At 43.9% G+C, this 16,350-nt stretch overlaps 1 protein-coding gene across 1 annotated transcript in view; it reads left to right on the forward strand.

The window, feature by feature from the left end:
* LOC115225423 (CCR4-NOT transcription complex subunit 6-like) overlaps positions 1-16,350 on the forward strand; it is a 142,272-nt gene that overhangs the window by 43,204 nt on the left and 82,718 nt on the right. Inside the window, exons 2-3 of the mRNA XM_029796383.2 lie at positions 2,866-2,988; positions 8,586-8,849. Coding sequence (XP_029652243.1) covers positions 2,877-2,988; positions 8,586-8,849 — 376 coding nt within the window. The 5' untranslated portion in view covers positions 2,866-2,876. The remainder of the gene's footprint in view (positions 1-2,865; positions 2,989-8,585; positions 8,850-16,350) is intronic.

The raw sequence follows: 16,350 nt of genomic DNA on the forward strand, positions 1-16,350 counted from the left end.
AAACAGGAAGTTCTGCTGTATGTTTATTTTTATAGTTCGCAAGCTGTTACACGTAGGTGCAGCACGTGTGTATATGACAATAATGGCCAAAGAGATAGACTGCAATGAATGCAGGGGGCAAACAGACATGGGGGTGAACCCCTTGAGTCGACATTGCCTTTGTCGTTTCGACCTTTTGGCATTTACTTGTTTCAGTAATTAGACTGTGGCCATGCTGGGGCACCGCGTTTGAAGAATTTTTTTAGTGAAATTATAAAATCTAATGGCACGGAAGTGCCGTCAGCCGGGCCTGCCCGAGGTGTTGCCAGGATGACGAAACCTATTTCTTTATTACCCACAAGGGGCTAAACACAGAGGGGACAAACAAGGACAGACATAGGTATTAAGTCGATTACATCAACCCCAGAGCGTAACTGGTAATTAATTTATCGACCCTGAAAGGATGAAAGGCAAAGTCAACCTCTAGAACAACGAAACCGTTCTGCACACACTTGTCCAGTGCCCAACTATTACTGAACTATGGGTTTATGTCGAACAGCTACTGTCACGTGTAGGACGGATCCGGCTATCAGCTGAATCCATAGTGAAGATTTCCCCGCCGACCTCCTTTAACAAGAAGGGCAAGACCGTTTTCCTGTGGCGAAAGAGGTTGTATGGTGGACCCGTTTGAAAGGGCTAAAATCAGACACTTTCCTCTTTGGTCAAGGCCTCATCAACTTTTTCAAGTTTCACTTGAAAAGGAAGATGAGGTTAGAGAGGTGAGTGCTGTCTGATAGCAAGTTTACTGAAAGGTGGATAAATGTCGCAAGAATGGCCAGTATAAATGGACCAATTCTGAGGTTTCACCTGTAATTGAAAAAGGTATTATAAAAGGAGAAATGGGCTCTCTACCCCGCTTTTGACCAGGTTCCCGTGGCTTTTATGGGTTTTTCCACGTGAGACCTTTTCTTTTTTCGAAGTGTCTCCTCTATTGGGAGTTTTACGCTGTTAAAATTTTTGATTGTTAAACTGCTTTTTACTTGGGTTTTTTTTTCACAAACGGACAAAACCTTTTGTAACCTTTCGTCCTGCTTTGTCCCTTTATGTTTTCCCATCGTATTTGTCAGCCCTTGTGGCCAATAAAAAGAATTAATTATCATTATTATTATTATTACTATTATTATTAAGGTGGTGAGCTGGCAGAATCGTTAGCACACTGGACGAAATGCTTGGCAGTATTTTGTCTGTCTTCATGTTCAGAGTTCAAATTCTGCCAAGGTCCTTTCGGGGTCAATTAAATAAATACCAGTTACACACTGGGGTCGATGTAATCAATTTAATCCCTTCCCCCAAATTTGAGGCCTTGTACTTCCAGTAGAAAGGATGATTATTATTATTATTATTAAGCCTCGCCTGGCCCCCGCGCCGGTGGCACATAAAAAGCACCGTCCGTCCGTGGCCGTTTGCCAGCTCCGTCTGGCACCTGTGCGGGTGGCACGTAAATAGCACCCACTACACTCACGGAGTGGTTGGCGTTAGGAAGGGCATCCAGCCGTAGAAACTCTGCCAGATCAGACTGGGCCTGATGCAGCCTTCTGGCTTCACAGACCCCAGTTGAACCGTCCAACCCATGCTAGCATGGAAAGCGGACGCTAAATGATGATGATGATGATCATCATCATTGAAGCAGTGAGCTGGCAGAATCATTAGCACATTGGCTGAAATGTTTAGCGGAATTTCGTCCGTTCTTACATTCTGAGTTCAGATTCTGCCGAGGTCGACTTAGCCTGTCATCCTTTCAGAGTTGATAAATAAGTACCGGTTGAATACTGGGGTCGATGTTATCAACTAGTCCTCTCTCACTGAAGTTCAGGCCTTGTGCCTATAGTAGGAAGGATTATTATTATTATTATTATTATTGCCTCTGTTTATGTTCCAAGTTCAAATTCCGCCAAGGTCGACTTTAATTTTCATCCTTTCGGGATCGATAGATTAAGTACCAGTTGAGTACTGGGGGTCAATGTAATTGTATTAACCCCTCCCCCAAACGATGTTACAGCCCTGTGGCTGAAGTAGAAAGGATTATTATTATTATTATTATTATTTTGAATGTGGCAAGGGCCAGAATCGTTAACATGTCAGACAAAATGCTTAGCAGTATTCCATTTGTATTTATGTTCTGAGTTCAAATTCCGCTGATGTCAACTTAGCCAGTCATTGTTTTGGGGTTGATAAAATAAGTGCTAGTTGATCATGTAATTAATTAGCTCGTCCCACTAATTTCAGGCCTTGTGCCAAAATTACAGAGAATTATTATTTTTATTTATATATTACTCTTTTTTTTTTTTTACTTGTTTCAGTCATTTGACTGAGGCCATGCTGGAGCACCGCCTTTAGTCGAGCAACTCGACCCCGGGACTTATTTTTTGTAAGCCCAGTACTCATTCTATCGGTCTCTTTTGCCGAACCGCTTAGTGACGGGTACATAAACACACCAGCATCGGTTGTCAAGCAATGCTAGGGGGACAAACACAGACACACACACACATACATACATATATATATATATATATATACATATATATATATATGACAGGCTTCTTTCAGTTTCCGTCTACCAAATCCACTCACAAGACTTTGGTCGGCCTGAGGCTATAGCAGAAGACACTTGCCCAAGGTGCCACGCAGTGGGGCTGAACCCAGAACCATGTGGTTGAGAAGCAAGCTTCTTACCACACAGCCACGCCTTTATTCTCTTTCTCTTTTACTTGTTTCAGTCATTTGACTGCGGCCATGCTGGAGCACCGCCTTTATTATCTATTTTATTTTATATATTATTTGTTTTATTTATATATTTATTTTATTTTATTATTTTTCTATTTTCAGCTGCTTCGAAGATGCCCAAAGAAAAATACGAATCTTCAAATCCACGTCGAAATTATAGCATTATGTCTTCAGAAGATTTAGCATCCGGTAAAAAGTCAGAATGGTATGAGCTGGAGATATCAGGTGAGATAGCATTGTCATCCGTTTATCCCACATCTATGACCACATGCCGTTGTTACAGGATATATGAAATACAAACACCCCTACATGCATACTCATACCGTATTTGCCAGCATAGAAGATGTCCCTTTTTTTTTTCCTTTGTTTTGGTATGATGATGATGATGATGATCAAAAATTGCCTTTCCTCATTGAGAGGTCACAGCTCTGGTTTGAAGAACATACACTCTTTACTCTCTCTCTTTACTCTTTTACTTGTTTCAGTCATTTGACTGAGGCCATGCTGGAGCACCGCCTTTAATCGAGCAACTCGCCCCCGGGGACTTATTCTTTTGTAAGCCCAGTACTTATTCTATTGGTGTCTTTTGCCGAAACGCTAGGTAACGGGGACATAAACACACCAGCATCGGTTGTCAAGCAATGCTAGGGGGACAAACACAGACACACAAACACACACATACATATATATATATGTATATATATATGATGGGCTTCTTTCAGTTTCTGTCTACCAAATCCACTCACAAGGCATTGGTCGGCCCGAGGCTATAGTAGAAGACACTTGCCCAAGGTGCTACGCAGTGGGACTGAACCCGGAACCATGTGGTTGCTGAGCAAGCTACTTACCACACAGCCACTCCTGCGCCTGGTGAGAATTTGGCAGGAAAGAATCCCAAGAACGGAGTCTTCAACCCAAGACAACTGGCTGGATAGCTTGGGGTAGACCGAGAGTGGTTGGATAGTGTCAATAGTATCAGAAGGTCATGCTAGGGAACCTAGTCACAAAGTGTAATGTTGCTTCTGATAGGACCCTGTAGAGGAGATGTCTGTCTGTCTGTTCCTTCTCGAGCCATGCCTGGCTCTTAAGGGCCGGTTTCCTGGTTTCCTTGGCGTATAGGTTCCCCTCCTGGACGGGATGCCGGTCTTTTGCAGGTGAGCTAGCTGCAAGATTCAGGAGGAGATGCCTTAGGACTCTACCCCAATAAATCCTCCAGGAGTCCTAGGGTAGACCAAGAATGAGATGGTTGGATTATATTGTCTCAGTTGGCCAAACTTTGGAATCCAGCAGGAAAGGGTAATAACAATTGCTTCTGAAACTGTTTAATACATTAAATAATTTAGTTCTAGATAGATAAAAAAAACTGGGGTGATTACACCTGGAAGATCTTAGCTTGTAGGTCTACCTGGATCAGGATTGACCTGGGGCTAAGTAATTATAGCCCCTAATATCACTATATCTATTAAATAAGGTTTTTCCTTTTGAAGATGTATTTATTGCCTGGTGGTTTGAGTGTCGGTCTCCCAATCATAAAATCATGGGTTCAATTCCTGGAATAGGCAATGTATTGTGTCCTTGAGCAAGGGCCATCCCAGCTTAGTGCTGATGTGGCCCTCTCTCTCTCCAACTGTCACATCCTCACTCAAGAAGGGCAGAGGTCTTCTTTTAGCTTTCAATAGCAGGGTTTTTTTTTTGTTTTGTTTCTTGCCCTTCCTAATGATAATCTGAGGTTCACCACATGAACAAGGCTGGGTTGCCTCAGCTGGTCACTTGATAAAACCAACCTTGTGAATCTGTGAATTTACCATGCTGCGTTTAACCCAAACCACAGTGCTAAACAACCCAGAACCCCTTAGCCATTCAAGTTTTCCTAAACGTCTAAGGGGAGGTAACCATGTCGTATAAATTGAACACTTATTCATCATCATTTTAACTTCAACTTTTCCTTGCTTGCATTGGTCAGATGGAGTTGATTATGGTAGATTTTTCTACAGCTGGATGCCCTTCCTGTTGCCAACCTTTGCTTGTTTCCAGTCTAGGTAATATTTTCCCATGGCCAGACTGCTTTTTTGTAAACTCTATACTTGTATGGATCAAGAAATGAAATGATAGAGAGATATCTGGGTGCTACTTTAGCGTGCAATTTACCACAGTATCCTGTCTATGTTGTGAAATAACTCTGAGTACCTTTTCAAACTCGACCCGTCTCACACCAATGGACATGTTTACAAAGTCAGAAAACAGCACCGCTCCTTCCATGACTTTTGGAAACATTTTTTCATGCTAAGAGTTGCTGAAGCATGGAACAAACTGCCGGCATCAGTTGTTAGTTACCGGAACACTGCATCCTTCAAAACTTCCATGCTTTCTGAGATTCGCCAACTCTACACCTGATTTTCTCCCCTCCATACACACGCTGAAGCATGGAACAAACTGCCGGCATCAGTTGTTAGTTGTCGGAGCACTGCATCCTTCAAAACTTCATGCTTTCTGAGATTCACCAACACTACACCTGATTTTCTCCCCTCCATACACACGCTGAAGCATGGAACAAATGCTGGCATCAGTTGTTAGTTGTCGGAGCACTGCATCCTTCAAAACTTCCATGCTTTCTGAGATTCACCAACACTACACCTGATTTTCTCCCCTCCATACACACACTGAAGCATGGAACAAACTGCCGGCATCAGTTGTTAGTTGTCGGAGCACTGCATCCTTGAAAACTTCCATGCTTCCTGAGATTCACCAACACTACACCTGATTTTCTCCCCTCCATACACACACTGAAGCATGGAACAAATGCCGGCATCAGTTGTTAGTTGTCGGAGCACTGCATCCTTGATGAAAACTTCCATGCTTCCTGAGATTCACCAACACTACACCTGATTTTCTCCCCTCCATACACACGCTGAAGCATGGAACAACTGCCGGCATCAGTTGTTAGTTGTCGGAGCACTGCATCCTTGAAAACTTCCATGCTTTCTGAGATTCACAACACTACACCTGATTTTCTCCCCTCCATACACACGCTGAAGCATGGAACAAACTGCCGGCATCAGTTGTTAGTTGTCGGAGCACTGCATCCTTGAAAACTTCCATGCTTCCTGAGATTCACCAACACTACACCTGATTTTCTCCCCTCCATACACACACTGAAGCATGGAACAAACTGCCGGCATCAGTTGTTAGTTGTCGGAGCACTGCATCCTTGAAAACTTCCATGCTTCTGAGATTCACCAACACTACACCTGATTTTCTCCCCTCCATACACACGCTGAAGCATGGAACAACTGCCGGCATCAGTTGTTAGTTGTCGGAGCACTGCATCCTTGAAAACTTCCATGCTTTCTGAGATTCACAACACTACACCTGATTTTCTCCCCTCCATACACACGCTGAAGCATGGAACAAACTGCTGGCATCAGTTGTTAGTTGTCGGAGCACTGCATCCTTCAAAACTTCCATGCTTTCTGAGATTCACCAACACTACACCTGATTTTCTCCCCTCCATACACACACTGAAGCATGGAACAAACTGCCGGCATCAGTTGTTAGTTGTCGGAGCACTGCATCCTTGAAAACTTCCATGCTTCCTGAGATTCACCAACACTACACCTGATTTTCTCCCCTCCATACACACACTGAAGCATGGAACAAACTGCCGGCATCAGTTGTTAGTTGTCGGAGCACTGCATCCTTGAAAACTTCCATGCTTCCTGAGATTCACCAACACTACACCTGATTTTCTCCCCTCCATACACACACTGAAGCATGGAACAAACTGCTGGCATCAGTTGTTAGTTGTCGGAGCACTGCATCCTTGAAAACTTCCATGCTTCCTGAGATTCACCAACACTACACCTGATCTTTCTCCCCTCCATACACACACAAGCATGTATCTGACTCATACATTATTCGCTTTCCAGACATTTGTACATTACTGCATACACCTTATATGCACTGTCTGACAAGTTGTGGTGCACCTGAGCACTGTATACAATAATTTCATTATTATTATTATTATTAAATTACTTAAAGTGTGAGGTCTACCTTTTCTTACCCTTTTACACTTTGGCGTGTGATCTACCTCCACTATAAGAACTTTATATTACAGGATGATAAAAACAAATTGTAAAATGTTGAATAATGATTTATTAATGACTTACACTTAAATCTTAATTAATGATACACACTTTGTACATCATTTAGGAAAGCCACAAAAAAATCTGCTGCATCTTTTCTCAAAATTTTCCAGTAAAAGTGATCAAAGTGTGACTGGAAAAGCTCATTGCCAACGCCCCTCATTTTCTTACAATAGTTGTTTTGTAATCCAACCATGACCTCTCAGCCTGAGTATGCACTCCTGTCACTGGATCCACATTATGTTCTTGATAATTCACTGTAAAATAGCAATAACCCATTTATATGTCCAAATGCATTTTTCTCAATATTTATTTTTGCTTGCAATAGTCAGCCAGTTCTTTTGGTCAAACTATCGTATGTCCAGCTGCTTCAGATGCCAAGGTATCAAAAATCGTCAAAGCGTAGTACAACAATTTTGCTATGGAATGGTGAAACTATTTTTTTTTTTTTTTTTTTCATTTTCTGAAAAAAAAAAAAAGCAATGTTTTGGACTTAAGACACTTTTGCATAATAGCAACGATGTGATTTTTGACCTTGTTTGGTTTTTATCAATGGTGGACACTTGACTGCTAGACAGGCCGTGCCAGAACAATTACTGGTATTGTGGTTAGCCTGTGAGTTTGGTATTAGTGACAGAGGAAGTATTAATACAGTGAAGTAATATGTATTCCCACTTAAATATGGATGTTCTGTTAGAACGAACTAACCAGCTGTCACATACTACATGTCTGTATTCCAGGTGTAATAGCCAGTTATTGATATGGCCTACTGGCACAGATTTTTCATGCGTGTGCAGGAAGGGTGGGGTTACCTCCAACCCAAAGGATTTTGCCCATGTGACATTAAGTTCAGTGGAAAAAAAAAAATGTCAGATACATTTTGAATGCATCTCATATGTCATCCAGGGGTGTTGCCATATTTGCTATGCTTGGCACTGTGGGTCAATGTGCCCTTTTAGAGAGCTTTTACCTCATGCAGGGATAGGTCAAACCTGTGGCCACAACAGACAATTTGTAGTCTGGACAGCTCCCTGATCTTGCCAGCTCCTGTCAAATTGTCCAACCCCGAGGTCATTGCCAGTACCGCCTGACTGGCTCCCGTGCTGTGGCACATAAAAGGAGGGCACCAGTTGAGCGTGATCGTTACCAGCGTCACCTTACTGGCACTTGTGCCTGTGCTAGTAGGGTGCCAAGAGCACCATCCGAGCGTGATCGTTGCCAGAGCAGCCAACTGGCTTCTGTGCCAGTGGCACGTAAAAGGGCACCATTCGAGCATGATCATTACCAACACCGCCTTACTGGCACCTGTGCCAAAAGATTCGAGCGAGGTGATTGCCAGTACCGCCTGACTGGCCCCCGTGCCGGTGGCATGTAAGAAGCACCCACTACACTCGAAGTGGTTGGCATTAGGAAGGGCATCCAGCTGTAGAAACTCTGCCAGATCAAGATTGGAGCCTGGTGCAGCCATCTGGTTCGCTAGACCTCAGTCAAAATCGTCCAACCCATACTAGCATGGAAAGCGGACGTTAAACGATGATGATACTGCAGGTATCCACATGATATGTGGGTACACACATGTCTGTCTGTTTGTCTTGTAATACAGTTATTATAAATCTCCTTCAATGCAACTCTTTCTAACAAAATTTCCTTTTTCCCCCTCTCTCTCTGTTTCAAACATAGGGCCCGTACGGAACTTGTGCCCCAAGCTATGGTCTTTGCGGCACCTGACGTCTCTCTACCTCAACGACAACAACCTCTTGCGCATCCCGCCGGACATTTCCAAACTCACCAACCTCACATATCTCGACCTCTCGTCCAACAAACTGCGTAGTCTGCCATCGGAGCTTGGGGATCTCTCACTGATGCGTCAACTTCTCCTCAACAACAACTTTCTCCGTAATCTGCCGTTTGAACTCGGTAAATTGTTCCAGCTACAAACACTTGGTGAGTACCTTTCTGCTTGTTTTGCTTTGCATTGCCACGGCCCTGTTGGCCACAGTGGCACAGCCCGTGATGTTTGTATAGGCGTAGGAGTGTCTGTGTGGTAAGTAGCTTGTTAACCAACCACATGGTTCTGGGTTCAGTCCCACTGTGTGGCATCTTGGGCAAGTGTCTTCTGCTATAGGCCCAGGCCGACCAATGCCTTGTGAGTGGATTTGGTAGACGGAAACTGAAAGAAGCCCGTCGTTTATATGTATATATATATATTCGTGTGTGTGTTTGTGTGTCTGTGTTTGTCCCCCTAACATTGCTTGACAACCAATGCTGGTGTGTTTACGTCCCCGTCACTTAGCAATTCGGCAAAAAGAGACCGGTAGAATAAGTACTGGGCTTACAAAGAATAAGTCCCTTGGTCGATTTGCTCGACTAAAGGCGGTGCTCCAGCATGGCCACAGTCAAATGACTGAAACAAGTAAAAAAAAAAACAAATCTCAATGTTTGTTACATATTTAATATTTAACATATAGCACATACAGTGTGTGTATGCACACACACACACACACACACACATCTCCCTCTCTCTTTCTCTCTCTCTCTCACTCTAAACCTGTTCAGTTTAGAATTTATTGAAGATAGTCATGCCTTAAATGAAATCAAACTAATGCTCCAACACACAAACTCATATAAAGAATCTTGCAAACCAAATCCAAAAACGAAATATAAAAATTTTATGAAATTATCTCCCCTTTTCCTATCAGTTGCAAGCAATTACTGCTTTGACAGCAACTTCAGTACATCAACTCTCAACTTGTGTAAGAGTATATATTCATATATTATGCCTCTTACACACACACACACACAGAGGATCTTCAGATGTTGGGCCTCATAGATGGGACAACAGGGGACCAATACTTCTAGCAGTTTGCTGTGCTTGAGAAGAGACATGAAGCTAAGTAAATAGATGGCTGTCCTTGCATACAGGCGTGTCTCTTGCATCCCTCTTCAACTGAGTGTTCCTAATCTTGTGGGCTCACAGGTGCCAGTGCCACGTAAAAGTACCCCTGCTGGTGTTAGGTAATTGCACCCAGTGCACCCTGTAAAGTGGTTGGTGTTAAGAAGTGCATCCAGCTGTAGAAACCATGCCACAACAGACTGTTTGACCCCGGGCAGCTCTCCAGCTGGCCATCACCTGTCAAACCATCCAACCCATGCCGACATGAAAAACGCTAAACGATGATGATAGCCGCAGGAGTGGCTGTGTGGTAAGTAGCTTGCTTACCAACCACATGGTTCCGGGTTCAGTCCCACTGCGTGGCACCTTGGGCAAGTGTCTTCTACTATAGAGGCGCAGGAGTGGCTGTGTGGTAAGTAGCTTGCTAACCAACCACACGGTTCCTGGTTCAGTCCCACTGCGTGGCATCTTGGGCAAGTGTCTTCTGCTATAGCCCCGGGCCGACCAATGCCTTGTGAGTGGATTTGGTAGACGGAAACTGAAAGAAGCTTGTCGTATATGTGCATTTATATATATATATGTATGTGTGTGTTTGCGTGTCTGTGTTTGTCCCCCTAGCATTGCTTGACAACCAATGCTGGTGTGTTCATGTCCCTGTTACTTAGCGGTTCAGCAAAAAAAGACCGATAGAATAAGTACTGGGCTTACAAAAGAATAAGTCCCGGGGTCGATTTGCTCGACTAAAGGCGGTGCTCCAGCATGGCCGCAGTCAAATGACTGAAACAAGTAAAAGAGTAAAAGAGTATACACACATATATACACACCTATCATCTTTGTTTTAAGGTTGAGTCTTTGCATGCTTGCATGGGGTCTGACAGAATCTGATGATATCAGAAACAGCAGAGAGGTATTCCAGCTGGATCTGGCTGAAGAGGAACAAAAAACGACCTCCATATCATTTGAAGGCAATATTTTTGTATTTCAGTGCTAAGGGAAGTAACCCTAAGTGAGTCATCATCATAGCTTTGCTGTTTCACTGTTACCATGACAACCTACATCACTTCTTCTTTAACCATTTGGCATTCAGGTTATTCTGTGGAGACTGATGCTTATTTATTCACATTGTTTTGAATTAATTATGCATTATCTTCATCATCATCATCGTCATCATTTAATGTCCACTTTCCATACTGGATGGTTTCACGGGTTAGCTAGGCAGCAGACTGTACCATGCTTCGCTGTCTGTTCTGGCATGGTTTTTATGGCTGGGGGCCCTTCCTAACGCCAATCACTCCACAGAGTGGACTGAGTGGTTTTTACATGGCACCAGCCCAGGCAGGGTCAGCTTTGGCATGGTGTCTTTACACAGCTGGGTGCCCTTCCAAATGCCAACCACTTTACAGTGTGGACTGAGTGGTTTTTACATGGTATCAGCCCAGGCAGGCTCAGCTTTGGCATGGCGTTTTTACACAGCAGGATGCTCTTCCAAATGCCAACCACCCAGCAGAGTGGACTGAGTGCTTTTTAAGTGGCACAAACATGGGCAAGGTCAGTTTTGGCAAGGTTTTTTACAGCTGGGTGCCCTTCCAAATGCCAACCACTTTACAGTGTGGACTGGTGTCGGCACAGGCAGGGTCAGCTTTGACGTGATGTTTTTACATAGCTGAATGCCCTTCCAAATGCCAACCACTTTACAGTGTGGACTGGTGTCGGCACAGGCAGGGTCAGCTTTGGCGTGGTGTTTTTACACAACTGGATGCCCTTCCAAATGCCAACCACTTTACAGTGTGGACTGGTGTCGGCACAGGCAGGGTCAGCTTTGGCGTGGTGTTTTTACACAACTGGATGCCCTTCCAAATGCCAACCACTTTACAGTGTGGACTGGTGTCGGCACAGGCAGGGTCAGCTTTGGCGTGGTGTTTTTACACAACTGGATGCCCTTCCAAATGCCAACCACTTTACAGTGTGGACTGGTGTCGGCACAGGCAGGGTCAGCTTTGGCGTGGTGTTTTTACACAACTGGATGCCCTTCCAAATGCCAACCACTTTACAATGTGGACTGGTGTCGGCACAGGCAGGGTCAGCTTTGACGTGATGTTTTTACATAGCTGAATGCCCTTCCAAATGCCAACCACTTACAGTGTGGACTGGTGTCGGCACAGGCAGGGTCAGCTTTGACGTGGTGTTTTTACATAGCTGAATGCCCTTCCAAATGCCAACCACTTTACAGTGTGGACTGGTGTCGGCACAGGCAGGGTCAGCTTTGGCGTGGTGTTTTTACACAACTGGATGCCCTTCCAAATGCCAACCACTTTACAGTGTGGACTGGTGTCGGCACAGGCAGGGTCAGCTTTGGCGTGGTGTTTTTACACAACTGGATGCCCTTCCAAATGCCAACCACTTTACAGTGTGGACTGGTGTCGGCACAGGCAGGGTCAGCTTTGGCGTGGTGTTTTTACACAACTGGATGCCCTTCCAAATGCCAACCACTTTACAGTGTGGACTGGTGTCGGCACAGGCAGGGTCAGCTTTGGCGTGGTGTTTTTACACAACTGGATGCCCTTCCAAATGCCGACCACTTTACAGTGTGGACTGGGTGCTTTTTGTGTGGCACCAGCACTGGCAGGGTCACCAGGTAGCTTGCAAGACAAAGATCCTTTGAGAGGGGACGGGGTACTGGAGGAGGAGGAGATCTTGTGCCTAATGATGAAAGGTTAGAGGGTGACAGAGAGACAGAAACAGGTGTCTTGTAATGGATATGCATGATTACCTGGTTAGAGAGAGAGGGGGTGGAGTGATCTTCTGTAGGGGAGATACATGGCTAACCAGTCAGAGGGATAGAGGAAGAGAGAGTAGAAGAGAGGGGGAGTGCAAGGGAGAGGTGGTGGAAAAGTGTTAGGGCATGCTCACAGGTAGCAGGGATCAGAATATATATGGGATGGTAGGGAAGAGCTAGGAGGGGATAAGTGGTGGCAAAGTGGAAGGGTATACCCTCAAGATATAGGGTCAGAATGTAAATAGTAGGGTTTTGCCAAGGTGCTTGAGTAGGGAGCAGAGACTTCACATGAATGCAAATGGGGTGGGGGTGAGGGGAGATTGCAGCAGCTGGTGAAACCTGGGCATATAGAGCTTGTAAATTCCAATGATAGGATTGTTTACTTTTAGAATGACATTGTAGGGTATGTGTGAGAGACCAGATCTGGCTGGTTTGAACATAAATCATTTTATGGCCTGTTTAAATGCTAATAGGTTAATTACTGCAGATTAGGACTGGCCTGACACCATGTAGCTCGGGATGGTCATGGTTAGATTGGTTTTGTCCAAATTTCTGCTGGATTGCAGCTGCCCAATGCAATATACAACAAGACAGGATGGTCACGTGTTTGTCGCCTTTGATCATGAGCCTGGTGTGTGACAGCTGGTTCTTTGATACACCACAAGCAAAACGAGGTGGTCACAGTTGGATTGTCTTTTTCATAAGTCTGTTTATTGTTACACACTCTTTTGTTATCAACTGGATGATTCACAAGATATTTTGTAGTCAAGGTCAACAAATGTTGATGACAATAGAATAAAAAAAAATGTGTTACTGTGTCATTGTAGGGTAATTGTATGAGGCCTAGTCTGGCTGGTTTGAGCATTTGAACCAGGTATGGCTGGTTTAATTGTTAAAGGGTTTTAAGTGTAAGCTTCAAAGCTGAATCCATGGAGAGGGGTTCTAACTGGATGAAATTTCCAAGTGCTTTAAATACACAAGTCTCTGATATCCAAGAGGCTAAAAAGCATCAGCAGGAAGACGCAAAGGATGTGGCCTGGCACCCTTAACTCTTTAATATTCGCATTATTCTGCCAAAATTAATCCCTTTTTATCCACATTTTGAACTAATCATGCATTATCTTGTAGCTATGAGATTTTGATGGGGTAGCTGTTAATTGTTAAAACGATATTGTAGGGTTGGTGTGAGAGACCAGATCTGGCCAGTTTGGACATGAAACAGGTAGAATACTTTTGGCCGGATATGGCCGGTTTAAATGCTAAAGGATTAAAGTGTAAGAAGGGTCAAAATACTTGCCAGAGGGGGTAGGGTGGGTTCTTCTATGAAGGCCTTCAGCTGTTCAGCTTTGTTGAGAGTTACAGCTCGTGTGTGTGTCTGTCTGTCTGTGCGTGTGTGAAGGCAGGCCAATGGAGAGAGGTTTCAACTAGATATGGCCCGGCCTCCCTTAGAGTGTAGGAAGTTAAGAGCCACAACATTTACCAGAGGAGGTGGTGGGTTCTTCTCTGAAGGCCTGTTGTGCAGCCCTCTTGAGAGTTACATATTGTACATGTATGTGTGTGTGAAAGTGGGCCATTGGAGAGAGGTTTCAACTAGATGTGGCTCGGCCTCCCTTAGAGTATAGGAAGTTAAGGGCTACAACACTTACCAGAGGAGGTGGTGGGTTCTTCTCTGAAGATCTGTTGTGCAGCTCTCTGGAGAGTTACATCTTGTACATATCTATATATATATTTGTGTGTGTGTGTGTGTGAAATCTCCAAGTAGTTTAAATGCACAAGTTTCCGATATCTTACTAGTTAAAATACACGAGCAGAAAGGCAGTTAAGGTGTCATGACCTGGTTGTGGCCTGGTCCCCTTAGGGTGTAGGAAGTTAAGGACCAAAACACCTGCTGTTTAGCTCTTTTGAGAGTTTCTTATCACAGAGGTCATTGAACTCTGCCATGTAAATTTACATTCACTAAATTCAAATGGGAGTGACCTAGATGTGCATACATAAAGAGCTATATGATCTACCAGAGCCAAACATTTCATACAAAAGCATAGACGTCACACACAGAGTTTGTGGGAAGTGTGTGTGTGTATGAAGGAGTAGAGGGTGTTAGCTCAAAAGGCAGGCTAAGAATGCAATGGATAGACAATATCAGGAGCTGGTTGGACAACAATGGCAAGGCAGCTAGAGGACTTGCACTGAATTGGGGATACTTTCATTGCAGTGTCATCAAGGCACTGCAGGTGTAGGACACATGATGGATACATGTATAAGGTGGTGAGCTGGCAGAAATGTTAGCGCGGCGGGCGAAATGCTTAGCGGTATTTCATCTATTGTTATGTTCTGAGTTCAAATTCTGCCGAGGTCGACTTTGCCTTTCATCCTTTCGGCGTCGATTAAATAAGTACCAGTTACGCACTGGGGGTCGATATAATCAACTTAATCCGTCTGTTTGTCCTCTTTGTGTTTAGCCCCTTGCGGGTAAACCCATGCTAGCATGGAAAAGGGACGTTAAACGATGATGATGATGTATTTTGTCTGCCGTTACATTCTGAGTTCAAATTCCGCCGAGGTCGACTTTGCCTTTCATCCTTTCAGGGTTGATAAATTAAGTACCAGTTTCACACTGGGGTTGATATAATCGACTTAATCCATTTGTCTGTCCTTGTTTGTCCCCTCTGTGTTTAGCCCCTTGTGGGTAGTAAAGAAATAGGTATTTCGTCTGTCTTTATGTTCTGAGTTCAAATTCCGCCGGGGTCGACTTTGCCTTTCATCCTTTCGGCATCGATTAAATAAGTACCAGTTACACCCTGAGGGGTCAATGTAATCAACTTAATTCATTTGTCTGTCCTTGTCTGTCCCCTCTGTGTTTAGCCCCTCGTGGGTAGTAAAGAAATATACATGATGGAAACAATGACTAGTCAAGTACCGGTTTTCCACACATCGCTTGACAACCAACGTTAGTTTGTTTACGTCCACGTAACCTAGCAGTTTGGCAAAAGAGACTGATAGAATAAGTACTAGGCTTACAAAGAATAAGTCCTGGCGTCGAATTGTTCGACGCCAGGACTTATTCTTGTTCAGCCAAATAACTGAAGCAGGTAAAAGAACATTATTAAGATAATGAGCTAGCAGAATCGTTAGCACACCAGACAAAATACTATCCATTTGTTTGTCTTTGAAGAATACAAGAAAAAGCATATTCTATACATATATGGATACATGCATACACACCAATACACGCCCACGTATACTATATTGTACATTGTAGTTTCGAAACGGGGAACAAAACAGCATTCGTTTTGAACGTCGCTTGCATTTTTGTCGGTTCTTGTTTTAGGGTCTGCTTTTTTAATATTATCAAACGTTTTCGCTCCTTCTTCATCTGTCTGGGCCTATTGACTTGAGTATCTTAATTCTCGGAGTAGCTCACACATTGGGTACCATTTGATAGCCATCTCGGATTATGTCGGACCTTCATTCTTGATTATATATATATTTATTTGTATATATACATACACACACACACACACACACACATGCAGAGGCCAACTTTGCCTTACATCCTTTTGGGGGTCAATAAAATAAGTACCAGTTGAATACTGGGGGGTCAATGTAATCAACTAGTCCCCTCCCCCAAAATATCAGGCCTTGTGCCTATAATAGAAAGCATTATTATTATTATTATTATTATTATTATTATTGGCGTTAGGAAGGGCATCCAGCTGTAGAAACACTGCCAGATCAGACTGGAGCCTGGTGCAGCCTTCTGGCTTCCCAGATCCCCG

The sequence above is a fragment of the Octopus sinensis genome, linkage group LG27, assembly GCF_006345805.1.
Source record: "Octopus sinensis linkage group LG27, ASM634580v1, whole genome shotgun sequence".
Lineage (NCBI taxonomy): Eukaryota > Metazoa > Mollusca > Cephalopoda > Octopoda > Octopodidae > Octopus > Octopus sinensis.